The sequence below is a fragment of the Ischnura elegans genome, chromosome 1, assembly GCF_921293095.1.
Source record: "Ischnura elegans chromosome 1, ioIscEleg1.1, whole genome shotgun sequence".
In the NCBI taxonomy this organism is placed as follows: Eukaryota; Metazoa; Arthropoda; class Insecta; order Odonata; family Coenagrionidae; genus Ischnura; species Ischnura elegans.
In genome coordinates, this window is record NC_060246.1 from 87711896 (window position 1) to 87739125 (window position 27230).

Here is a 27230-nt window from a genome sequence, read left to right on the forward strand (position 1 = left end):
AAAGCACTGCAGGAACAAGTGACTTTGTACGCAGTCACGCACACGGGTGCAAAGTTAAATACACCAACGGATGAAGTTCGCTATGAAAAAATATTTGACTTAGCCGAGATTTGAACCCGGATCTCCCGATTGCCAGTCTGAGAAAATGGCTTGGTGGTGTAACTGACTAACACGCCTCACCGGCATTCGGGAGATCCGGGTTCTAATCCCGGCTAAGTCAAGTATTCTATCATGGCGAACTTCATCCGTTGGTGTATTGAATTTATAGTTATTGTTGGTACACCTGGACTTATTACCAATATACATTTTCATCCTATCAGGGGTCTACTTCATTTATTTCGTTTCATGTCATGGCTAATTTTACCGAAATCCTCACCATTGTATTGGATTCGTTTCCATTCTCTAGAGTCGAAAAGCCTGTATCTCCAGCTACAAGGCCGAACTAATTGCCCATCTCACAGTGCTTTCAGTTGGAAACGAAGCTATAGAATTTGACGAGCGTACAATAGTTAGGAAATTCATGTATCCGGCAGGCGTCGTGCTACTACATAATGGGGCATTATTGTGCTGACTACCTTTCATTGGAGATATTAGTGGGATGTGTTGTGCGTGTTGCTCGCATTTCAACGCGTTGAGTCCGAGATAATTTCAATCCTGAATGTTCCACGGGGGAAGGGAACACAAAGTCATTCTGTTCATCGCGACCCACTTGATCTTTGGTGGAGAAACATTATTCATTCGCGGTCATGAGTTGCACTTTCGTGCGAATGGATTTGGGTCAACTGTTTTCCTGACAACGGAGTTGGAGGATGTATGTTCCCATGTCGAGTGGTAACCACAGGGAGAGGATGAAAAACTTCTCCCCATCATAAGTCCCTCACAAGATTCAATAATATTTGTGTTATCGATTCCAAGGCTTTGTGGGGCTACAGTATGAGCGGCGTTGGTCAAGTGGACAGGCAAAATGCTTAATAATTGAAAAATGATATTTGGCCGCTAGATCCTATCACACAGTACAATAGATACCGATTTTTTACTTGCCTGTAACTCATTTCACTATGCATACCAGTTCAGTGCTATTCTTCTTAATTATTATCACTGGTCAGCAATCCTAAGGTTGGTTCCGTACATTTCTCCACCTAGTTATATCTTTCTACACTCCGAAGTTCTTGTATTTTACTTGGTAAAGTTCTGTCCCAGCATAAGAGTTAGTGTGCCTCATTTGCAAAATTACATATACTACAGTCAACATATCCAAAATTCATTTGTTACCTCTCAAACTCTTTCTACTTTATGAGGAATAATTATATACCCCTCTTTAGTTTTATTAATCATATGGTTATCACTCAGATCATTCATTTATCACACGAAACAATACTTATAAAAATAATATATTATTGCGAAAATTCCCTCCTATTTTTCATGAAATTTTTAGTAGTTAGTACCGCAATAGACTTTGCTTGTTCCTCCTTCGTGGAGGATATCTCACTCTTTCGTCATTATTTTGACTTTTGGGACTAACATATAGTTTGCGTTCCTTTCTTCATGGAGAATCTTTATATGCTTTTTTATATTAATGAATAAAATCATTACTGCTAGAATTTTTCACTCCTTGCATACTATTTTTTTGCTTTGTGCTCTTGGATACTAATGTAGGTATAAATGAATATATAATGGATAAATATCTTGTGTACTAATTTGCTTTGTTTTTTTGCTCTGTGCTATAAACACAGCTCTTCTTTTTCAAGATAGTCATTATTGATTACTTAAACTAAATCAGCATAAGACCGCAGGTTTTTTCGGCTTCGTCAAGCGCATTACCCAGTCAAGTGTCGGATATTTCATTATTCAACTCTATCTTACCGATTAAAATACTATTTTTACTCCGCATTGATGTTTATAATGATAACCAAAGCACTATTAAGAGGTACTGATGTAGACTTATCAACGGTTGATCGAAACCAGAAGACAAGTTCTTTAAAATTAGCTCACTATTGGTGTATTAATGGCATTCAAGTGTTAGTAGCTAAAGATGATTAAAAATTACTTATGATATAGACTCGTTGTCATTCATTAACTCACTGACTTGTTGACCTGGAAAGCCTGATTGCCCCAAATCAATAATAGAATAAAATACCCTCGCACATTTTCATTGCCTCATTGCCAACGTTAAAAATACAAATTGGACAATAAGGTGACTCATTGGCTGTTTAAGTCTCCCGCTTAAGTGGAGTTACATAATAACTCAAAATGTATTCGGTGAGTCAGGCAATTTTGTTGGTGGAGGTCTGTCAGAATTATCTCGACTCTCCCCCTGGCCTCAGGAAAACGTTCGACGGCCAAGGAGGTACGTGGTGATGAATTCTACGGCTGTAGGAGGAAGGTCGAGACCTGAACCGTATCTTTTGAGTGACTGGCGAGTTCGGTGGGCGCGACCGATTACCTAATGAGTCTTTGACTTGGCCGTAGATAAGACAAGGGCGTTCCAATATTCTTGTTTGTTTGCGAGCGGGAGATTACATGTTGAAAGTGAATTCGGACGGCTGTTTTTAGACTGCTGATAGGTGTTGTATTTGAATACACCACAATAGGCAATAGTTTACACATATCATTCTCCATATAGAGAATTCGTTTTGCTGCGTGAAATAGATTTAGAAATAGCTGTGTTAAACGGTGATTTTCTGATTTAATCTTCGTCTCGGAGAAATTAAATGGATTATATTTATTGTTCGTGACAAAACGCTCTCCTGTTGCCAATACTTGAGCGGTTATTCAATATGATTACGTGCGTGCTGTTGTTGAATGAATGGGGAGATTGAATTTTTAATCGTGTAATTATTGATTGGGAAACTGTATGATTGAATTTTTAGCCGAGGTCATGGATCCGATTTAGAAAACGAAGTCTCCATACGGAATTGATTGATACCGTGCGAAATCCAAACTACCCGTCTTTCATCAGCTGTAGTTGAGATTAGCTAGCAGTTATTCCTTGCCTGATGACTCATGAAGTTATCCAAATGCTCTGACACAGCATTTATTAGTACTTAAATTTTAAATTTTCAGTTTTACTCTAGAGGAAATATTGGGCTCTCAGTCACTGGAATCGGTTGTAAAAAGTGACAGGAATAAAAGGGGTCTTTCCAAATCATGGTACCTCTCTTCTGTTATGGTGAAGGCAATAAGTCCGCCTCTGCTGAAATGATTCGGTTTTGCAGGAGAAGGAACATTGAGTTGATGTTACTTATATGGCCTTTCTGGGATTGATGATGTGTATTTGCCACTTCATTGGCCAGCAGAGCTGATGCTATGGATGTGCGAGAGGTACTTTTTGATACCGAGTCGAGTTTATAAACTACTCGTGAGTATCGAGTCCAGTCGAGTCGAGTTTGGTAATTTTTGGTTCTAGTAAAATGATAATGCATGCACCAACACATTATCATTTTTCCAATGCCCTAGTGAATTTTCTCTTTTGAAAGCTTAGCCTGACGTGAAAAGTAAGAGATGATGAGGAACGTAACTGTGTCAGAAGCAGGAGATGAAAGAAAATTAATGTGTCCTAAACAGTTCCATAAGCACAATTGGAATGAATTAACTTCTAGTAATACGTCTAACCTTAAATTTAAATATGTATCCTCACTGTTACGAAGAGCCTAGAGTAAAGTCGTTTGCATAATTATAATGAAGATTTTATACGTAAATGAATCATGTAAGATTTGATACTTTCAGATTCTCATGCAGAAAAACCAATTTCTCTTCATGTTCAGGCAGCAGGTTTTGACACCTAAATGTTACAGTATTACGGTATTACTGCCTGCAGAAAATTGTCTTCGCTACATACTTGTGAGGCTGGAATGGACAAGTACTTTCTTGCCAATATTGCAAGATTTTCGGAATCTTGGGAATTTTTATCAAAAATTATATCAGCGATTTTCATGGATTTCCGTGGAATTAAAGTGGAAGAAGCGAACGAACTACGGACCTTAGCTTTATAGCCAAAATAAACCATTATTTATTTCTTTTTTCGTTTAATTAACATTAGCAACTCTAATTCTGTGAGTCTGGTTAGATTAAGAAGGAAACTAAACGCCAACAATGGAAAAAAAACAATAAACATCGTACATACATTTTACTTAAATAGGCTAAAATATGGCATCACTTGAACCGTCAAACACAGGAAAAACCGGCATTTTCCGTTAACACCTAAAATTTATATATTTTTTCCTAGAAATCTTAAGAACTTTTACGTATTCTCTCAGCGATTGAGTAAAGAAATGACGGCAGGGCATAAAAGTATCGCATAAGAAAGTATGAGATATCCAGCGGTCAACTCCAAATACGCCGCTGGGTCGGAAGAGGGTCGACCGCCACCGCTGATTAAAAGGCATTCGCCACCAACATTGACTACTATAGTAGTTGGTTGTTACGTGTTAAGCAAGCTAGAAGCCAGATTCCAAGGCAATAGCACGATTGATCAACTATAAAAACGATATTTTAACATGAGTTTTATGTTAGCGTTAACTAGCAGCAGATTTCTGAACATACTGGCATCGATAGCTCTGTCACCGAAACTGCTCGACTATACCCGACATTCGTTATGGTACTTGAAGCACTCGAGTCAAGTAACATCTACTCGACTCGACTTGAATATTCGAGTACTTGCACATTCCTAGCTGATACCTCCTCCCACGAATATTACAATAGACAAGTGACGGGAGAAGCAAGACAGAAATTATGAGAAGAATAGCCCAAACGAATAGAGTATTCCATCAAAATAGAGACTTGCTTACATTGGTAATGAGGAAGTCTTAAGAAGAGTAGGAAAGAAGAGAAGCCTCATGAAAACCTTAATAATAAGACGGGATAACCCACGTCTTGAGACATTATGGCCTGATGAAGACAATCGTCGAGGGGCAAGTGGATGTCAAGAACGGGAAAGGAAGACCGCGAGCAAAATATATGGAACAGGTAAAGAAGGATGTGAAAGATAAGAAATACGTAGGTGTGAAAAGATCATCTGATAGGAGAATTGAGTGGAGAGCTACGTCCAACCAATTCTAGGATAGTTGACCAGTGATGAAGATTACAGTATACGATTTTCCTGTCGGCCGCTCAAATGTTCCGTCGCCCATCGCGGAAATGAATGTGTTTACAAAGGTCGCCACTTGAGACTGGCGGTAGAGGGATCCAAATTTAGCGGGAAACTAGACAGTAGATCTGTAAACCGACATTTATACACGAGTTGCCATTATCTATCGGATTCATGATGTTTCAGGTAGTCATTTCCAAATATTGGAAAATGGATTGCTCTGCGCTCATTGCCACACTTGCGGCACGATTGAAAATGGATTACAAAACGAGAAAATGGGCAGCATAAATCAAGCTTCAACATAGTGGGCTGGGATCTCCTAAATGCCGTCGCCTAAGCTTTTACGTTACATGTTTCTGTTTCGAAATTTGAATTCTTCCATTCCATTTCGCGGAACAATGAAATGAAGTAGAATTTTTTAGCATCCAATATAATAACTATAATGAAGAAATGTCGCCTCAAGGAACTAGACGTAGCAGGCTTTGGAAAGGACGAAGACATTGTGAAAACAAAAGGTCGCCCCGGGCCCGTCTACCTGACTATTCTCGTGAGAGCTTCCGGGAAGGAAGGTGATATAATGCGTTCCTCTCTCTCTCCTCAATCTTTCTCACCCCCCCCCCCTCCACCTCCTCACTCACACTTTCCTCCTCATCCCCTCCACTTCTCATTCATATCTCACGGGGCCAAGGACACACTTTGCTCAAGTCGGCAAGGCGTGCATAAAGAAAAGGATTACAAAAAAATTAAGACTCGGACGAACTTTTCCATTTCGAGCCGCTTTTCCATTGTGATCCGAAGAGTGTGAAGTTCTTTTGACAGATTCCATAGAGATTTGCAATGTCGCTATTTTGAACACCCTTGTCAAACACATGTTAGATTACGAAAGGACAATGGTATTTATGGGAAATCGTAAAAAGTATGTGGTATGTGTCGTAAAAATTAACTTGTTTTTTTATTCTGCTGTGCATGAACACCATCAATGGAATTAAGAGTTTCTGCTTAACAACTGCCAGATGGAGGAGGGGAATATAGTGGGATTTGATAAATGATATTCAAAATGATAAAAGTAGCCATGCAAGTATTTAAAAAAATTGGAATCGTTTTTAGTCATCTGATTTGTTCATGGCGCTTCCTTTGTTATTTCTTATGGGTTGTTTCCTTTTATTTTATGGTTAATTCAATATTATTGATTTTTTCAAATCTTGTGTGCCCATTCATTAATTTTATCAAGCTTCTACTATGCTATGCTATACTGGCAATAAGTGATTGAGTAACGAATAATCGTAGCCGCGGTGCCTATCAGCCATCGGTAGAATAAACTATGCTCTACAACTTCACTGCCCGTAGCACCCGGCATTCACTGAATTCGTCAGTATTTAACGTCGGTTGCCTGTTCGACCACTTGAGAATTTCTCAAAGAGGGGGAAAAATGGAATATGCTAATAAAATCTTTTGTTAAATAGATAAAAAAATTATTAGACTGTAAGTAACAATATCGAGATTAATGGTATATAGTACTCCGCCAAATGAATATATTTGTAATTTCAGTTATCCAAAATTAAGGGCTAGGTCGGGAGATTTGATTTAGAGGGTTATCGTGTTTAAAAATTGATGCTTAAAAAAATCTCGGAAATTATTTTTCAGAAAAAACGTTAATGAAATGTATGTCTATCATTTGACTGAAGTGTACTTTTATCCTGACTCTCTTATTTAATGCATTCAATTGGTGTACATATTTTTTAAATTCAAGGATTATTTTGCGGTGACGCGGTGATTGAATCAAATTTCTAAGAAACAACCTTAACCTAACTTTAAAGCCTTTATGAGCCATGTGAGGGACATGAGTAATAATTGTTCGATCAAAACCAAGCGGAAGATAGACCCCCTGGGCGTCTCCTTCTCCTGTCAAAGCTTTACCGATGAAAGGGCACCTATTATAGAAGGCCTTTATGGAATGATTATTCATTTTAAACTTTAAATGACTTTACATCGGTGGGTTATGATAAAGCAGTTTTTTTCATTTCCGCACAAACGATTTTTTACCTTAAGGAAGCTAATTTATAGTGACAATCATCATTAGTATGTCTGCAGTATAATTTTAATAGGCTAGGCTAGTCTATATATTTTTAGTGGAATAGAATGAATGGATAGGAAAATATTTTTTTTACACTCAACGATTTTGATTGCTCTTTAGCGTGATTGTATGCAATCGCAAAGGTTTTGATAGTATTTTGTATCAGTTATCGTAGTAATATGCTTTCACGTAGGAAATCGGAGATTATTCGCCATTATTGGAACGATTACACTGTGCGTTCCCTATGTGTCACCCTCTCCTGTACTCTAATTGTGGCTATGTAATTAGAGAGATGCCGAGGGATGAGCATTGAGCATCCTCTTTTTATTCCTGCTCAATGAATCTTGGTTCTGTATTGTAGTAAAACGTGACTTTGAACTTTTTTTTGTTTTATGGTTAACTTACGCATCGCTGAACATTTCTATAATATTGTGTTGATCACAATAGGTTGTTTTTTTTTATTATCGAAGAAAATAGTGAATAGAATGCCTTTTCTTCTCTACTTTTCGCTTTAAGGGAAACCTATCTTCTATTGCCAAGGCATAATCTTACCCAAAACATTTCTTGAAATTAAGTTATATTAAGTGAATTAACTTGCATTAATCCGAAATATGTATTGTTCCACTGATCTTCAAGTATTCCCATGTCTACATGTTGTTTATATTTTATGACCGTAATATTCTAATCGGTACTCTATTTGTTTGCTTCGAGATTTCAGGCTTTTCTTACGAATAGTGTCAACAAATTGCACCAGGATTTTACACGAAATTTCCTTTCAATATTCTTACAATGCAGTCTCTCATCTTTTACCTTCGCCATTGGAATATTTGAATAAATCCTTAATAAATATCTAGCAATTTGTAGACACAGACTTCATTTAAAATTCGAGAATAATTTATACGCATTATTTACTTCATTGTGTTTGCTCCAGAACAGGAATTGTTCATTTATTTGTATCATCATTACTTACTTTGGAGTCGTCAAGTCATTAAGGGTAGTCAAAAATTTCGACCATTTTCGACCGTTCTTTTCCCAACTTATGTCGTTCCATTAAAGTGAGGTAATAAAGAGTCATATGTTTCCTCGTAAAAAGTTCTCATGAGACAGTGTGAGTTCACATATGATGCCGGAGATACTGTGCAATGGTGGGAATGTTTAATTCTTCATTCAATATACGTTAATCCCTCTTGAATTCTGAGTGAGGTCATACATTTGAACAGAATCGTAGAAACGAGAACTCGTATTTTTCTTGCCAGCCTTTTCGTGTCTCCAGTTTTCTTTCAAGGAAGAAGACGTGTTCCCATTGACTCGACTCATGGCTTCATATCTTAGCAAAGCGTGATTTTTGCAGCATGAAATGCATGAGGCTTATATCGTTAACGTGAGGAATTACCATTTTATGGCAGAAAGAGGACAGAACTATGCAGACAAATGCGCTTGAATACAAATACGCTGATGTCCAAAAAAGCTTTCAGCACCGACATCGTTTTTCCTTGCTTTTTACTCAATGGCATACGAAATATTTTTTCCATAAAAATAAATGGTTAAATCTATTGAGGTCATGTTGATGGATGAGTATTATAATTTGAAAACCACCATCGTCATTCATAGCTCAACGTATCTTGTGTTTTGGGAGGTATTTGTTTAGACTCCCGATTCTGGCTCCAGTAAAATTTTGAAATAGATACTTAACCCTTAGGGTGCGGGAAAATATTTATTAAAAAAAAAACGTTTTGCACTGACTGCGGCATTTACCCAAATTTTTCATTGCTAATGGATATCTTGCACTTGGGCACTTTCCCTCACCATAAAGATCGCTTAGGGGCTTAACTCTTCCAGACCAGCCCTCGTGGCATGGGGTGCCTCCTGCACAGGGGGTCTCTTCTGCACTCGGTGGCAGCTAAAATCGTGAACTCCCGTAGCCCAACGGTTAATTGTATCCTTGGATTAAAAGTATAAACATAATCACATTTTGACATTGTTTCAGAGTCTACAAATGTCCTCAGGAAGTAATTTTTTTAGATATTGGTAGGCAGTGGCGGATCCAGGATAGAGACAAGGGGGGAGGCTAAGAGAGGGGTTTTAAATTCCAGCAGTTGTGGTGGTCATTCTATATAAAAAAAATATCATTCTATCTAGTGTAAATTGGATACCCAACGGGAGCCTTTCGATCTGTAGCCCAGCGCCGTACATTTTAGGCCACCAAACTCCCTCAACGGGTAATCGGGTAAATAATTTGAAGCGTTATCACACTGCGTTTCGAAAAATATGGTAGAATCATATCCTTCGTTCCTCACTTGGTACACGTGGTTGTTCTCCCTTGTCAAACTCAGTACTTCTGCGGAAAACAAATTAAAATGATCTAGGCCATTGCTCCTTTTCTCGTTTCGTTCTCTCCCACGGCTAGACTGACAGAGAGAGTGAGAGCGTATGTCCCAAAAAACTTTCGCCCTCTTAACATCGCTATGGAAGCGTTACCCAGCTTTGCGCGGAACGGCAAGGTCGAAAAACGGAAAGCGCTGCACATAATGCAGGCGCGAATTCAGCTCCGAAGATATTATCCTTCAGGGCTTGTGGGTTCTTATGAAGGATGGGTTTCTTAGATTTAGATAAGGGTCTGGATAAGGAGCAGACCAAGTGCACTCGAGTATAGATATTTGCATCGATACTCGAGTAGTATTCATCAGATGCTACACATGGAGTGTGTTTCTCTATGGAAGCGAGGCTTGGGCGTTGACAGCAGCAGAGAAGTCAATAGTGGAAGCATTTGAAATGTGATGCTGCCGAAGAATGATGAAGATAAAATGGATTGATCCTGTAAGTAACGAGGAACTGCCAAGAAGAGTGGAAGAAAAGAGAAGCCTCCTAAAAATCTTAAACAGAAGACGGGACAACCAAGTTGCCCACATTTTGAGGCACGATGACCAGATGAAGACTATCGTAGAAGGGCAGGTGAAAGGGAAGTGACGGCCCCGAATGAGTTACGTAGGACAGGTTATAAAGGATGTATAAGAGAAGAAATATGTCTCTATAAAAAGGTTAGCGGATAGGAAAGAGAGAAATGGAGATCTGCGTCAAATCAATCCTAGGATAGTTGACTACTAATGATGACTCGAGTAGTAGTCAGAGAAAGGCATAAATGCCTAAACGAGTTGGCGAATCATCCGACATAGGTGTAGTGGATTATTGATTATTTTGTGGACGTTATTCTTGGGGTTTCTCGTTTATTTTTGGGCATTTCTGAGCACACTCCTTGTCTACACGTGCACCACATAATGCGCTGCGAGATATTTCGTGGGTGCTTGGCGGGAATGATTTTTTACGAAAATTTACTCCACTCCGTACTTCGGAGTTTTAATTTAATAACAATGGTTTATGGTAATTATCACAAAAAAATAAATTAGAACTATCGGTAATTGAGAATCTGAAAGATCTAATGAGACTAGTTACTGATATATGTTTTAATCCCACCGACCCAGATGAAATATTCCCCGTGCAATTAATTCAGGAACTTGAAATATATGCTATTATTTATCCTAAAAATACTTAACTTCATGGATGTACTTGGATTATTATTCTGCCACGACTAAAGGTGTTCGATATCCGTTAGGGGGATCGGTTTGGTGCGGTGGCTAGAGTGTTGGCTTCCCACCCCGTGTGCTCGGGTTCAAATCCCGGCGGTGGCAGAGAATTTTCAGAGACTGCCCGATCCCTACTTGAATGTTGTGTGGAGGGCATTTCTAGCGCAACGCTCCGTCCGTCGGATAGGACGTTAAGCCGTGGTCCCCTTGGCGTCTTTCCTTAAGAGCAGGCTAATGCCGACACCGGGTTTCTCTCCAATCTTCCTTACCTACCCTTCCCTTACGACGCAAAGGACCTCAGCTGTCGGTCGCCTCCTCCGATTATCATAGCATAAGTAATTAATATCCGTTATCCGTCCAGATTCATCATTACCTTTGTTTCTTAGTTCTCTTGGAGAGACATATGTGATATAACTTGCGAAAGAAAACGCCCAAAAAACGGATTGGATTTCCATCGCTGACACACAGTAAAAATATGACAATAGCGAATGGATGTGCTAATTGATTACGATGTTGACTATATTTGTCGCTGTAATGATGAATATTCGTGGCTTATATACTTGCATTTTTGCTGATTGTTAGACATCGAGTAGATTGACCAAGAGCTGAAGCAATGGGCATCTTTTTCGATGAATTGGTGTTTTTGACATTAATATCATTCTTCTTTTTCTCCACCACCCCATTTTATAATCCTTGATTCCTACAAATCTTAGTACTTACATTACCTGTCATCTGATTATTCCCTGTCATCTCATATGAATAGTTTATGCATGTATATCTATATATTCATAAATTTTATCCTTGGAAGTTACTTAGATTCTAATGCATTTATAAATAAAATCTTTATATCCCTTTCTAAATCGATTTAGACTCAAGCAAAAATGGAAATCGGGAACCATAGAAATAGAACTTGGGCGAGCGGGCAAATCGCACATTCTCTGCGGCTAATATGAACAAAAGAAAGACGAATTCTATTGTCAAAGATGGAGGATGAAATTTTCTGCTCAAATTTGTGAACGGGGAGAAGGAATGGGCGTCGCTTAGCCGTTGAAAGTGTGACAGTCAAGACCTTTTATTCTTTTCGAAAACCAATGGCTTAGTGCGAGAAGGAAAGTCAGAAATAATGATGAAAAAAAAGGAATTCGTAATCATAGAAAGGCACAAAGAAACTTTGGGATCCACCAAAATTTTGGAACATTCAGGGGTGAAATTTCAGAGAAAAGAACTCACGTTTAACTATTAAAGGCGCAGTGACGAGGATGAAGCGTGATCTTCATATTGCGTGTAATGACTTGCTTTCTAGAAAACGCGTACAATATGAGAACAAATTCCCACGATCCGATAGTTTTGCCATTTTTACACTATATTTTTTTTCTCTTCTCTCAATCTGGTCGTTTTTAATTCTCAACGTATATTCTTTACGCCGGCGAAGATTACCATGAGTTTTTGTTCTGAATGAGAAATACTATGTTATACGTGCAACATATTAAGGCTTTACATCCATTTCTGTTTATGTATTTTTAAAACAACGATATTTCTCTAAATTTTACCTAGTGTCTTCATTAACGTACTTACTGCAGGGTCAAGAAGCCATTTGGGGGACATATAATTGTCGCTATCGTTGCCGATAACCACAGCTCATGTAGTTTTTGATGGCCGGGTAATCCTTGATTAATTTTGGCACTTATTTTTACTTGGCAGGAATGACTTCATATCCACATGCGGAAAAAGTAATCTACCAAAATCCATTCACGCTGAAGGACCGTAAGGATAGTACTGTCGAGTATGTTCCTGTGAAGAAAAGTAAGTTGAAATTCTAAAACAAATATTAGTTTCAAATGAACTTTTCATTAGTTGAGAGTACTATACTTCCGGACAAAGTGCTGTATTTAGTACATACTATAGAATGCATAGCATTCTACCTGTAGGCAAGCTGATATTTTTTCATGTACGGCAGTTTATCTCAAAGTAAAATATTTCCTGTTAACTTTGCCTTGCTCTCTCTCTCTTATTGAAGCATAAATTTGCTGATTTTTACCGCAGAATCATTACTTTGAACATTAGTGAAATTAATTCGTGTGCTTTTCATATTTTCTTTCGATAACTTGCTCTCAGCTGTTCATTACTCGGAAGTGTTTAAAATCCGTAAATTAATGCTATTTTACCAACAATTTTATTGTACGCAACTGATAATTTTAGCTTGTTAGCAAATTTCATATTATAGGAAGGATGAATTTCAATTCGTGAAAGATTGGGTAAATTTTCAGATCTTTCCGAAGGTCTCTGTTTCTGATGAACCAAGGGGCCGAGACAATCCTTCGTAATCATTGACTTTCGGTGCTCCGAATTTTTTTCATATGTGCTATGGCTTCGTAATACACGGAAGACATTTCTTCTATCTATGTCTACGTGCGTAGGTAACTGCAGTGTGGTTCGTGAGTTGTGGGAGGAGGTGAGGGTGGTGTGCTGGGTGATGACGCAGCCCAGGAACCATGCCACGAAGGCGGAGGCCGTCAAGGAGACGTGGGGACGACGATGTAACGCGCTCGTATTCATCAGCACTCAGGCAGGTGAGTGTGGAAAGGACGACATATCAGGGGTAAGATTAACAAGCGAATGGAATATTTATGGCGCTCATCTATGGTGAATCTATGCCTAAAACAGCGTTAATGTACACCTGAGTCGGTCCCATGGAGTTATTATGGTCCTTTAATGGGTAATTCCACTGAAAATGGATGATTATGCGATAAATAAATATCCTTCTTGCTGAAAATTAGATTGAAAGCAGTTCTTCTCTAACCTGCGTATTATTCGTAAAATTCCAATTTGAAAATTGTCTTTGAATCTTGCGCTCCAAACGACCCATCGCCATGTTGGCTGATCGTGACATCAGAGTCCAGTAAACAATACATTTACGTGGTGCCAGTAGAGAGTAGACTACTTGTCCCAATTTTAGAAAACCTATGTATCTCTCTATACAATTTATTATTTTATATGTTAATTTCATCATCAGTCATGTGAAATATTTATCCTGAATAATTGACTGGTTTAAAGAATGTATACATGCTGGAAGATGCAGCACAGTCTTGAAAAATAGCGCATCATCCTTATCTACGACGATTTCCACAGCATTAGAAAATTACTAAATTAATATACCTTCAGAATTTTCCCAGAATGCGTCTTTTCGAAGTCGGAGTCAACCATTGCGCTATACATGCACGGTAAAACTATTAAACTCTTCTCAAATGTTTACACAAACCCTTCAAGTTATGTAAGATTTCACTTTTTCCCGGCGTATGATGGCGGTGAATTCTTCTCGGGTTTCCATCCGGGTGAGCTCCATCTCCATCGCTGCCGACGTTTCGATAGAATCCTTTTCTATCGTCATCAGGGCCGATGATGCCAGTAGGAAAGTGCCAGGTTTATATACCCTCGGTCGTTATGTTGGGTCGTTCTGATTGGCGGTGAAAGAGTGCGCTTTTCCCGCCACTTTCAAAATCGGGTTCCATGCCTTACTTAAGTTGAAACCCTCGTCTCTGTTGAAGTTTTTCTTGGAGAGTCGTATTTCAATTGCCTCCTTGGTGAGGCGATCCCAGTAGCCGCTGGAGTGGCAGAGAATTTTGGTGTTTTCCCAGCGAATCGCGTGGTCGAGATTGATGGCGTGCTCCGCAACCGCCGATTTCGCTGGTTGGCACAGCCGGAGATGACGCTTATGCTCTTTGATTCGGGTCTCGATCGTTCTTCCCGTTTCACCGATATACTCCTCACCACACTCGCATGGTATGCTGTAGACACCAGGCAATTTCAGCCCTGCAGGGTCTTTGGCACGGACTAAGACTTGTCTTAGTTTTTTTTTTGTGAGGCAGATGCATTGTCCGTATGTTGTGTTTATGAAGAATGCGCGAAATCTTGCCGGATACCGTAGAGACGTACGGCAGGTATGCGTTGGCTACCGGTTTCCGCTCTTCTTCATGTGTCTTCCTTTTTCCTTCAAAGGCCCTTTTCAGGGCCATGGAGATTTCTCTCGAGCTATAACCATTTCCACGGAATGTCTTCTTCAGATGTCCGAGTTCTGCAGGAAGGCTTTGTTGGTCGGAAATGACTCTGGCTCTATGTAATAAAGATGAAAGAACCGCTGATCGTTGTGCTGGATGGTGGTGACTTCTTGCGTTTAAGTATAAGTCGGTGTGAGTCGACTTTCTATAAACCTTATGGCTCAAACTCCCATCTTCTTTCCTTTGCACCAATATGTCAAGGAATGGGAATCTTCCTTCTTTCTCCGATTCCATGGTGAATTGGATGCTCGGATGTCGGCTGTCGGAAATGGTTATAGCTCGAGAGAAATCTCCATGGCCCTGAAAAGGGCCTTATACCTGCCGTACGTCTCTACGGTATCCGGCAAGATTTCGCGCATTCTTCATAAACACAACATACGGACAGTGCATCTGCCTCACAAAAAAAAAAAACTAAGACAAGTCTTAGTCCGTGCCAAAGACCCTGCAGGGCTGAAATTGCCTGGTGTCTACAGCATACCATGCGAGTGTGGTGAGGAGTATATCGGTGAAACGGGAAGAACGATCGAGACCCGAATCAAAGAGCATAAGCGTCATCTCCGGCTGTGCCAACCAGCGAAATCGGCGGTTGCGGAGCACGCCATCAATCTCGACCACGCGATTCGCTGGGAAAACACCAAAATTCTCTGCCACTCCAGCGGCTACTGGGATCGCCTCACCAAGGAGGCAATTGAAATACGACTCTCCAAGAAAAACTTCAACAGAGACGAGGGTTTCAACTTAAGTAAGGCATGGAACCCGATTTTGAAAGTGGCGGGAAAAGCGCACTCTTTCACCGCCAATCAGAACGACCCAACATAACGACCGAGGATATATAAACCTGGCACTTTCCTACTGGCATCATCAGAGGACATCGTCAATCAACGACAGTGCAAGTGACCCCCCAGTGTGTCCCCAAAGTGCACCTCCTACTATTGGCAGATAGAGCAAAGACATTACAGACATAACAAACTCCAGTTTAAATGCCAGTGAACTCCAGTGTCGGGTATCAGACCCACTCCAGTGATATATGTTTATTTATTTATTTATTTATTGTGTGTTGTCCATTTATTTATTTTCAGAGTATATTTACTGTTAAGTTACCACCGTAATCTATTTTGGCACGTGGGTGACTATTTTGTTGAGTTTATTATATATATTTTATTGCGAACCGTGGTGGCCTGATGGTGGTTTTACGGGTTTCCCACCTCCTTAGGGCGAATGCCGGGCCGACACCACTCCCGTACTAGTGAAAATCCCCAGTAATGCTGAAGAGGCGCAAGCCTACACCAGCTCCACGAGTAGTTGTTATGTTGTTATTGTTGTTTTTAATTTTGTAACCTTTTGCTCGTGGAATAAACAAATTTTGAATTGAATTGAAATACTGGCATCATCGGCCCTGATGACGATAGAAAAGGATTCTATCGAAACGTCGGCAGCGATGGAGATGGAGCTCACCCGGATGGAAACCCGAGAAGAATTCACCGCCTTCAAGTTATGAATCAGTATCATCGTAGATGTTTGTTATCATCGTTACTGTTTTGTTATTACCATGGAGCGAGTCTGCTTACTCGCATTCTGACGTCACAGGGCGTTCTTGTAGCGCAAAAGAATTTAGCAATTCTTGCGAACTTTGAAGCTCTCTAGTAACAAGAAAATTGAGAATTATGAAGTCATATTTCGCATACATTAATAAATTAACTTAGTTATCTAGACATGAAAAAAAAATTACCTTTTTAATTTTATGAGAGCACCCCATCCCCCGGCGCTCGCGGACCGACTCAGGTAGCTGGCGGTCCGTGCGCCACCCTACGGTATACAATTATACATACTATATTGGCGTAGCAAAAATAAGATTTCCTTTGTAATTGTGATCAAATAAAAAATCAAACAGAAATGTTAGGATTATTGTAGACTATTATAGCATTAAGGAGAAGACAGTACAACTTAGTGTGCGTAGAAAATTATGTGATATAAATACCTACAGCGAAATGGAGCATACCCCTATGAAAAAATTGTATAAAACTGTTTCAAAATTTTATACAATTTATACAATTACCATGGCAATTGTATAAATTGTATAAAATTTTGAAACAGGTTTATACAATTTTTTCATAGGGGTAGAGTAGTTCGGCCGGGAAAAAGGAAAATGACTTATTTCAAGGTCTTTGGTTCAGCTTATCCTCCTACCTACGCAACAAGAAGATTTCCGTATGGTTGCATTTCTTTACTTTGTTTCAAAAGCGAGCACTTGTTGTGCATTTTCTTTGAATCAGTGGAGTGAGAGAAGACAAATACATCACGAAATAGAAGTGGAGATTTGTATATTATAGTATTCTACCGATTAAGGTAGGTTTCCATGGGGTACTAAAGAATTAATCTGGGAGCCTCCCTTTCCTTTCAGCACTGCCTTATTCAATTCACTGTAAGGCCTACTCCCCTTCAATCTATCTAAAAATCCTATTCTCTTCCTTCCCCTCCCTCGTTTACGCAACATTCTGCCCTCTAACACCATTTTCATCATCCCCATCCCGCTAAGTACTCGCTCCATCCAAACCTTCTGTCACCTCCGTATCTCATCTAGAAGTTGCATCTCCTCACCCACCATCCCCAGCACTTCGTCGTTTCTCCTCCTCTCTGTCCATTTCACATTCCCCATTATTCTCCATACCCACATCTCGAATGTCTTCATTTTTCTCTCGTCCTCCTTCCTTAGTGTCCAAGTTTCCGCACCGTAGAAGTGGAGAGGGTAATGGAAAATATTAATAATCTTATTGAAGAAGTATGGAAAATGTAAAATTGTTATGATGTAATTAAAAAAATCGAACTATTTTTTGACGTTTTTTTAGGTCGCCGTCATCGGTAAATACTAGGTTTAAAATCAACAGAGAGGAGGTGAAACTGATTATATTTGAGCGAGATAGCGGATTTGAAGAGCTAATATTCGGAGCAGGTGGAATACCTCGTATGCGTTTATTTTTGGGAATGGTCAAGTTTTACTTTAAATTTTCAGTCCGTCGGCTCATTAAATTCTACTTGCAGATAATTTGTTTTACCTTATGTTTTTCTGCTTTCGTCTAAAAAAATATCCCTTAGGAAACACAAAATTTTGAAAAACGAGGCTAAGTTCATATTCCAAAAAGGTTGGACTTAGTGGTGTCGTTAAACATCTGTGGTTAATGTTAGAACAATCTTTAAAAACCCTCCAAATGTAAGAAAAAGAAATTTTAATTGAGATGGTTTAACAGTTTTTTCAATAAAACTACTCAGGAAACCACTGCACGAGGATAAAGATGGCTAATTAAAAAAAAATCGAGGGTGGTCGTTATTCGGTAAATTTGTTTAACTTTGACCTCAAACATGTTGGTATTGTGACGGCATAGGGAAGAAATAATTTGTCAGGTTATGCACAATTTATTTTAAAATATTTATGCGAAGTTTCAACTTCCTAGCTCAAAATAATCGTTTTTGAGGTTTTGGCCAGCTTTTTCGATTCTAGCCCACTGTGCAGCGGCGCGAAGAGACTTGGTAAAGAGGTTTTGAGTGCATCCGCGCATGCGCGATGGGCCTCAGCATGTCAAGCACGATTAAGCTAACCTATCGACACTCTACAACATACCATACCCTTGATATTTTTGATTATATCAGAAGATCACTTTTTAAATAAAAATATACCCATAAAAATTACTTTACTTGAAGCATTTTAATACGAGGCCCAAACAAAGGGTACCTCCGTATTGGCATGTATTCCTTCAATGGTTTGTTTAGGTATCATACACATATCTTTCAGGCTCTTCACTACTCTCCCTTGTCTTATATGAATAAGGTATTTGTAAATCTGATGTATACGTATAAGGTAGTTGAAAATATGAAGTAAATTCTTCTTTTCCTCACCATGCCTGTGTTCTATACCCTCATGAGAGTAGGACACGAAAATGTCTGTAACAATGTGAAGTCATTTCTTAGGAAGTGACGAAATGCTCGAACCAAAGAGAGCCTTTCTCCTTGAGCAAACGAAGAAAACTTTATCATCCGTTGAAATTGTGCCCGAGTATCACTTTCCACTTGGAGTTTCACACAATGCGAGGAGCGTGTGTGACAGGGAGCTCTTGTTATGCAATTCTTTTTGTTGATTGACCGAAGCTAATGAATGGATGACGGCACTCAAAACGACGGTGGCAATCGGTGGTAGATTGCCTTATGCCGAAAATTGAGGTTCACATTAAATATTACATAATTTTAGTGTTGAGGTATCATATCCATTATATATGGATAGTTTTCCCACCTTTCAAATTAACATCTGGCTTTCACAGTGAAAAAGATTCTCATGCTCAGATAGCCAGTATATTCTTCTACGGAACTAATTCAGACTTTAGATGAGAATGCACAGGTACCGGCTGTTTGCTTCGCTTAATACACAATGAGCGTGTTCGTGGGAACCAGTAAAGGCCACATTGTTACGTGTATGGGATGACATAAATCAATGAATACTTGAATGGAAACATTAAAAAAATATGATTTGATGATTTTCCGAAATCAGCCGCAGAACCACGGCAATGCCGATTCATTATTCATTGCGATTCAAAGCATAATGGATAAGAAAGTAAATGCATTCCTCTGCTTCAGGTACTACAATACCTGTAGTAGTGTTGGCGATGTAGGTTGAATTCGAACATACGGTGGTGATAGAATTCCTTACTTTTTTCTCGCTTTAATGTGGACATTGAACATAAGCAAGCAAATAATATTCCTCATAATGATGCAGTTACTGATTCAGCGTACTTATTAGAGCGTTTTTTTTTCAAAAATCTAGACTGCGAATGTTTTTTTTTTTTTGCAAAAAGGGATCTGGCTTCGTTTAGTAATCTATAGCCATGAAAATTCATGCACGTACGTAACCCTAAAATATAGGAATACGGCCTCTTTATAAATTGAAGTTGATTTTTCCGGCCGCATGGTTTATCTCTCTACATCTATCGCGTTGCTGTCTCCCTCAGCTATCATTTCGACAAATTCTTGGAAACACTTGGAGGTTGACTTCAAATGGATCGCTTTCCTCTACAAATGCCGAAAATTGCATAATGACGGGTCATAAAAAATTACTTTACTTGGAGTACTTTAATTCGCAGCCCTAATTCCACGAATATTTAGGTGCATATAAGGGGATCATAATTATTTTCATTCTTGAAGAATTTTAATTCGCAGCCCAAATTAAAGGTACTCCTTTTTTCCGTGAATGCCTTCAATGGCTGATGTTTAGATATCGTAAACATATCTTTCAGGTTCTTCACTACTCTCCCTTGTCTCATAGTTTATTTTTCGGGGTAAGACGCCAGCCTGCCCACGGTTCGCGTGTCTGTGCCGGAGGGCCGGTTCAATCTGTGGGACAAGACGAGGGCCGCGTTTGTGTACCTGCACCAGGCGGGATACCTGAGTGACCAGGTGGACTGGGTGCTCAAGGCAGACGATGACACGTAAGTAAACTCACGTTGGGAAAGTCAATTATATATAGCTGTGAGAATATTTGAGAGAAAAAGTCGAAAGAGGTGGAAAAAATGTTTATGTTCATCATTACTTGATAGACAATTTTTAAATTTGTTGGGTAAATACTTATAGTTTTAATTGTAAAGAAGTCCCAAGATACCTTGAGAGTTGGGACTGATGATGAATATAACCGTGTGTAATTTTTAGTCATAAGTAATGAAGTACCTTGGTAGTTGGAGTATTGCGTACTTATTGCGCCCTAATGTAATATATGGATGTATAAAATTCTCGTGAGAAGCAATGGAAAAAAACTGGTACACATAAAACTGGTATTATACTGATAGACATCAGATTAGATTCACGATTAGAACACGTAGGATTCAATCATTTTTATAATTTTCCAGGTTTTTGGTGATGGAGAATCTGCGGTATCTTCTCACCCAGTATGATCCCGAGAAAACTGTTTACGTTGGACTTCGCTTCAAGGCGCATTTGAAACAGGGCTTTATGAGTGGAGGGACTGGTAAGAACATTAAACTTTTTATGTATTTTTTTCGGATTGAATTGCGCTCATAAAATTCGTTTCGAGCGCAACGTGCTCACGCTTTTAGGCTTTCTATTGACGCCTTTGGCTAAATTGCATTGTAGAGCTCCGTACATATTAATGCACAACGTTAAATTTTGTTTGTTAAAAAATGCGATAGGAGAAACAAGCGTTTTTTCGGTGCTCGCTGAACACTTCTGTTTTAAAAATTGCATTTCTTATAAGATGTGGAAAAAGTAACTGGTATAATATCGTGCTCGATATCGCTGTAACATAAGTAACCGGTATAAAACGTTTCAGGATACGTGTTAAGCCGAGTTGCAGCGCGACGTTTCGTGACTGAAGGACTTCCTGGAAATAAAACCTGCAGAAATTACAAGCAGACCTATGAAGATGTTGAAATGGGTAAATACCAACAGGGCACTCAAATGGGTGGAAATGAAGAATTGTATCTTATATTTCATGTAGTGAATACGCTGTCGTCTCCATAGGAACCCCATACATTTGAGGATCCCTGCAGTTAACGTATCCATCCTTCATTTTTTTATGATAAAGACGACGCATTGCTCCAACTCAGAAGGTATTTTTTGTGATGCGATTCTTGTTCAAAACTTATGATATAATCTACTTGGCTACATTCATACTTGGATACACTCAAATAGATAATTAGCTGCACTACTACATTTTTTCTGTGTCTTAAATCGGAAATTTAGCCTCATTATTTACTCGGAGTTGAAATTTTTATACTTAGATGCAGGGAAATACAGAGCTTACTATGCATACCCGGGAAATTTCAAATGATAGCTTTTGTTTCAAATTAATCTACCAATAAAAAAACAAAGGAACACGTGTAGAAGGGGTGATGTGTTATCTAGAAAGCATTGTTGAATTATTTGAATTAGATTTGCGAACCGAGTATTTTTAATAAATGGATAATTATCACTGCCCATTTGATGTTTATGCTTCTTTCTCCAAGGACGTTGCATGGCTGCTTTGGGCGCTGAATTCGTTGATGCGAGGGATTCTGACGGCAGACATCGCTTCTTCCCTTACCAACCAGAGAGACACCTCAGCAAGGGCGAAGACACCAAGCTTGTGTGGCTGAAGGACTACTTGTCTTCACCATTGAACAAGGTTGGTACCAATGTCCTCCTTACCCATTATTCCGAAGTGCCAAAATTGTCTCATCGATACCCCTTACAAATATTATCTAAGCCATTTTGTCTATATCAGTACTGCATTACTGGTACTCTTAAATCTGATGAAAAACAACAAAATGTAAATTTATCCTTTTTAAATATACAAAACACACCATATTTAATCACCGTACTAAGTTCATTGACGAAAGCAGATTACGTGAACTTTAGTTGGTTAATTTTCCTGATTGAACAATACTCTCAATTCCATTTCATTGGAGTATTTACAAAAAACTGTACACCTAAAAACCAATTAGGTACATATGTTAAGAAACAAAGATGGTAACTGAGATTTTTGATGCCTCGAAATTGGTACTCCAAATCGTGTTTTAGGTGAAAATAATAAGCATCAGAGATAAGTTTGGAACAGAATTAAAATTTGATCCCTCCGTTGACAACATTAAAGAACAAACAATTAATTGAAGCTGAGATCCAGTAAGTTTTATTTTAAATGATTTTTAATGCAAGTTTAATTTTGACGGAAATTTTACATGACAATGTTCTAAAACTAATGGATTCTTTAATTTCTTGCTAGGAAAAAAGCATTGCCTTCTATACACTTCTGTCTATTTTTCTGAGAAGTAAAAATGGTACGATCAAATCCGGTGCGCCGTTGAATTCGATAGCTTTACCAGCCGCGGCTGGTGGTGTTTAAAGAGAACTTTTGGTCTATAGCAACGTTTTCATGGAACCTTATCGGTTGATAAGTCTCCGCGGCTACTAAAGGGGAATGAAGAGAGAGCAGCTGATATTCATGCACTCCGCGGTAGATGGAAGAAAATAGCCACGGGACGTGTGGCCGGAACGCGCCGTGAACGGTCGCACGCGTGGATGGCCTGGGATTTAATAACGCGAGGATGGGCTGCACACTACTTCCACTGACGCGGCGGCACTTCATATAGAGAGAATGTGCAAACTCGGACGGGCTCCTGGATTGAATCCTGCGAGAGCCTCGCCATGACGAAATTGGAGGAGCAAACACCGTAGGGCTCGTTCAAACAGCCCGGTTAAGTGTTGAAGGGGGAGGCGGGACTGAGAAATGTGGGCGATGGCGGTAATTCGGGAAATATCTCCCGGGAATCGGTTGCCCTCCTGAACAGGTGCTACCGTGCGCCACTAGGGCTGATTGGCTGATCGGAAAAGCGAAAACAGTCTGTTTTCGCAATAGCGATTGTGAGAAGATAGTTTATGGGAACACGTTGAAATGAATCGAGCTACTTTATCTCCAGCAGAAACGGGGTTGTGAGAGTGGATTAATTAATTATTGTGACTCCGAGAACCTTATCATATTTATGAGAAAACTCTTCTTCTCAATAGTGTTAGTCCAAAATGTTTATCTCCACGTTAATTTTAACGTGGAGACTTATTAGATCATCCGTGGCGAAGGTATAGTGGTGCATAAAGTGTGGATTTCTTCTCGAACTTGCCAGTACCTTAAAAAAGTTTCGATATTAAATCCCTTATGGTAGAAATCAAGGGAATTTATTTGTCAATGAATACTCGTATTGATGCCTTATGGAATAAAGCAGGTCAGAGCTATGTGTTGCCGAAATAATGGTTCTGATCAATTAATGAATTGTCCTGACTCGAAAAACCGTATCCAATTTATGAATAAAACTCAGCTACTTATGTTTGACTGAAACGTTTTTCTCTTTGATATTTCAACCGTTAGTAATTTTACTACCCGGGGGGGGGGGGGGGGGGGGAGTTGTCTAAGAAGATATGTTAATAGTATTTTTTACGAACCTGCTATTTCCTGAAGACCTCACTGCCTCTATGAAATGCGTCACAGCAGGCCGTAAGGTCTTTAGGAACTAGAATCAGAGAATCAATTTATCACTTTGTTACTTTTAATCTTCGCCATTGTGGACTTAAAGTTTTCGTTATGTTTTCAGGAATTTTGAGCGGTCATTACGAGGCGTTTTTCATTTTAGCGTCGAAACTGAAGAAATATCGATTGAAACAAATGCCCCTGTTTTCCAAGTAACTTTTATGCAGTTTCAAACCCATAAATTAGGATATCAAGAAATAGCTACAAATAAAAGAGTGTAAAGACTATCATAGTAAAGAGTCACCCACTTGCTTCCCTATAACTACCATGTTTTTGAGCTAATAACTCTGAAACATAGCATAGCTTGGATTTAGAGTTGATATGTAAATATTTTCTCTCATCGTTAGCCATCATACCACTTTCTTAGAGTAGATATGAATGAATTATACTAGTTTAGATTTAGAGACTAATCTATTCATTTATTAATTACCCCATCAAATGACCAATCCGCATCGAGAAGCCAAAGAATGTCAAACAAAGGTAACCAGGTGATGACCGAATTGCCGGAGGAGTGGGATAACGTCATGACTTTCGCACAGGGAAATAGCGCTGAGTGCAGTTCGCTAGGGAAAATGAAAAATAGTTCCATAAGGTCTAATGAATCATGCACAGTGTAACACCAACCTGTGCATCAAGGAGAAATTCGCACGGATTTATTTCTTTGCCGCATTTCAAATGCGAAATACTCTGCGATGCACGTTGTACAACGAAAATATGCAAAGATGAAGAGAAAAACCTGATTAAATGATAATGCTAATAGAAATCATAAGTTTTTTTTATTCTTTGCACGGCAATGGATACAGGGTTTGGAAAGAAGAAAAAGGGGAAAAGGATGTTTATTTATTTTTTAATCATTTCCTTGTTGTATAAATAAATTTATTAGCGCCAAAATATCTATGAAATGGCCTCCGCTATTTTTATCAGTAAAATATTTCAAACTGATATAAGATTATAGACATAGAACAATGATACAGAGATCAGAAGAGGATGAGTTTGTTACACTTTCTGCCTCATGTTCTAATTTGAATGGCTAATTTTTGGGTAAATGTTACTTTGGGTTTTGCCGACGTCGGATTTATCTTCGCATATCCTATCTTCCTGCGCAGTCGGCCTTATCTGTCGCTCGCCTTCATCAAATACTAAATCATGCCTAATAGTGGCTCAGTCTGATTGGAAGGTGGAAGAGATTAGCTTCTAATACCACCTCCGATATAAAGGCGGGTTTATCGATCGATTCTCTTTCCATTAGCATTCGACTATGGGAAAATATGGAGAAACATCGTCACGTCCCGGAGTTCGTCACAAATAACTGTCGAAAATAATTTTTTTTGTTTTATGTTATGACTGAGTGATTCAATTCATAGCTTGGTTTGAAATAGGTTGAAAGTCGTATGGCTTCCAACCAGTGAGTCCTGGGTACCGATTACTAGTGTAACTTTCGGATATCTCCAAATAAAAACCCTGGAAATGGTAGGAAATGGCCCTTGTATTGTAACTGACTCACTTACCCTGAAAATGTGAATTTCACCCTTTCTACCATCGGGTCTTTCCTCAACTCCCTAAACTATTCTTATTATTGAATCAAAGAGTGATAAAATTTATTATTTGTGATTTGTTGGATTGTCTGAGTAATAAACTCTGTACTTGAAAATTACGCCTCAGCGTTGAAACGCGTCGTAACAATAAAATAATTACCAATGAAAAGTTACCAAGATTGTTTATTTTCATTTTACATGGATTTTCACAAAGTTAAAACCAAATCAATTGATTTCACTGAAATATATATTATTCATGTTTGAGAAAATCGTAGAAGACTTTATAAATCGACCCCCTTGGAAGTAGGAAGATCATGAGAGAAGAATTCATTCAAAAATCATTCCTTAAGCTTTGTCTGGCAGTGCTAGTGATTTATTGCATTCATATTGAACTTTGTTGCCAATTTGTCATCTCGATTAATTTTTATCTGGCTCAGAATATCGATTTATACGATTGCTTTTTGACTCTAGGAACATGACAGCGTGCGAAGGATCGTAGATACAATAAATGCTATTATGGTTTTGCAGGGGAAGGAGTGCTGCTCTCCGTTGGCGATATCATTTCATTACGTCACGCCCAGTCGCATGAGGGAAATGTACTATTTGGTGTATCACCTGACTCCTTACGGAATCCGCAACAAGGATGATGCTGCAGATCATGCAACGCACGACGCCAACACTACCTTGGATGAAATTGACGTGATTGCGTGCTGATAACTGCAGATTTTCTGTGATTTTTCTCAACATCTTGTGCTGTCGTTCATTGAAAACTATGCAATTGATATTTCGTACTAACTTTGATGACAGAGTGGAAAATTGTCAATTTATGACCTGGTGTTATTTTGAATGTTGTTATTACTGGTTTATACTTCATCAAAATCAGAGATATTCATGAAGGATATCTTTCACGCATGAAGTTTTGTTTCTTTGAGATTGAATACTAATCATTGAATGACTTACATCATTAAGCATAAAACCCTAAGCATAGGACGCAAAAATAACCCCTTCCAATGAAATGTATCAAATGAGAACTGATGTAGATAAAAATGGCGTGAAATTTATTCAGCAGAGAGATATATTTAGGTTGGTTTAAAGTAGTACAGATTTACTTGTATTTGTGTACTAAAAATATAATGATTAAGTTTCAATGACATTGACCAAAAACACAATCATGGATACTATTGTCAAAAGGGATGTAAAATTTCCAGTCGTTAAGATAGAAATTTAGTTGTTTCATGCTTCCGCTACTAGGAATTTTTCCATGAATTGATGCAAGGAAATAAAAGAACAATGGAAACTTAACATTTTTTATCTTGAGGCTTTTTTAAACCTAGTTCTAAGAATTATTTCTAGCAATTTATTTTTTGTATTTATACTGTTGGTCTTTTCCCTTTCATCAACTCAGTTTCTTTGCAATAATGCCTGTTTCTCATCATGCAATGTAAAGAGAAGGCATAATAAATTTACGTATCGATATTTGTACATCATGGAGATAATTTTATACCAAGGTAAATGAAATGACTCTTTTTTTACGTCTACTTTACCCTGCTGGTCGCACTACTTCGACGCTGTTTGTAGTGAGGACTGTGCCATGCTATGTTCACTAATCTTGGCTGCAAAAAAAACCAAGCGATTTGTTTTCAGGTGGGCGGTTAAATCTCTTTTGTAATATACATATAATTCGGAGGTAATTTACATTTAATTAGGCGGGGAAATCCTTATCAACTAGTCTGGACGAGAGAGAGGGTGAGATAAGTCTTGGCCATATGGGGAAGGGTAGGAGGGCAATACGTGACGGGCAGTGAAGAAGTTCCCACCCAGAACGGTATTGTGAAAACAGCTATAAG

The 27230-nt window shown here is 38.8% G+C and overlaps 1 protein-coding gene across 1 annotated transcript in view; it reads left to right on the forward strand.

The window, feature by feature from the left end:
- Window positions 1-26685, forward strand: part of LOC124165414 (glycoprotein-N-acetylgalactosamine 3-beta-galactosyltransferase 1-like) — a 38512-nt gene extending 11827 nt beyond the window's left edge. The window contains exons 3-9 of the mRNA XM_046542824.1: window positions 12443-12544; window positions 13159-13311; window positions 20123-20267; window positions 20682-20800; window positions 21122-21226; window positions 21798-21955; window positions 25912-26685. Coding sequence (XP_046398780.1) covers window positions 12443-12544; window positions 13159-13311; window positions 20123-20267; window positions 20682-20800; window positions 21122-21226; window positions 21798-21955; window positions 25912-26097 — 968 coding nt within the window. The 3' untranslated portion in view covers window positions 26098-26685. The remainder of the gene's footprint in view (window positions 1-12442; window positions 12545-13158; window positions 13312-20122; window positions 20268-20681; window positions 20801-21121; window positions 21227-21797; window positions 21956-25911) is intronic.
- Window positions 26686-27230: the final 545 nt, after the last annotated feature.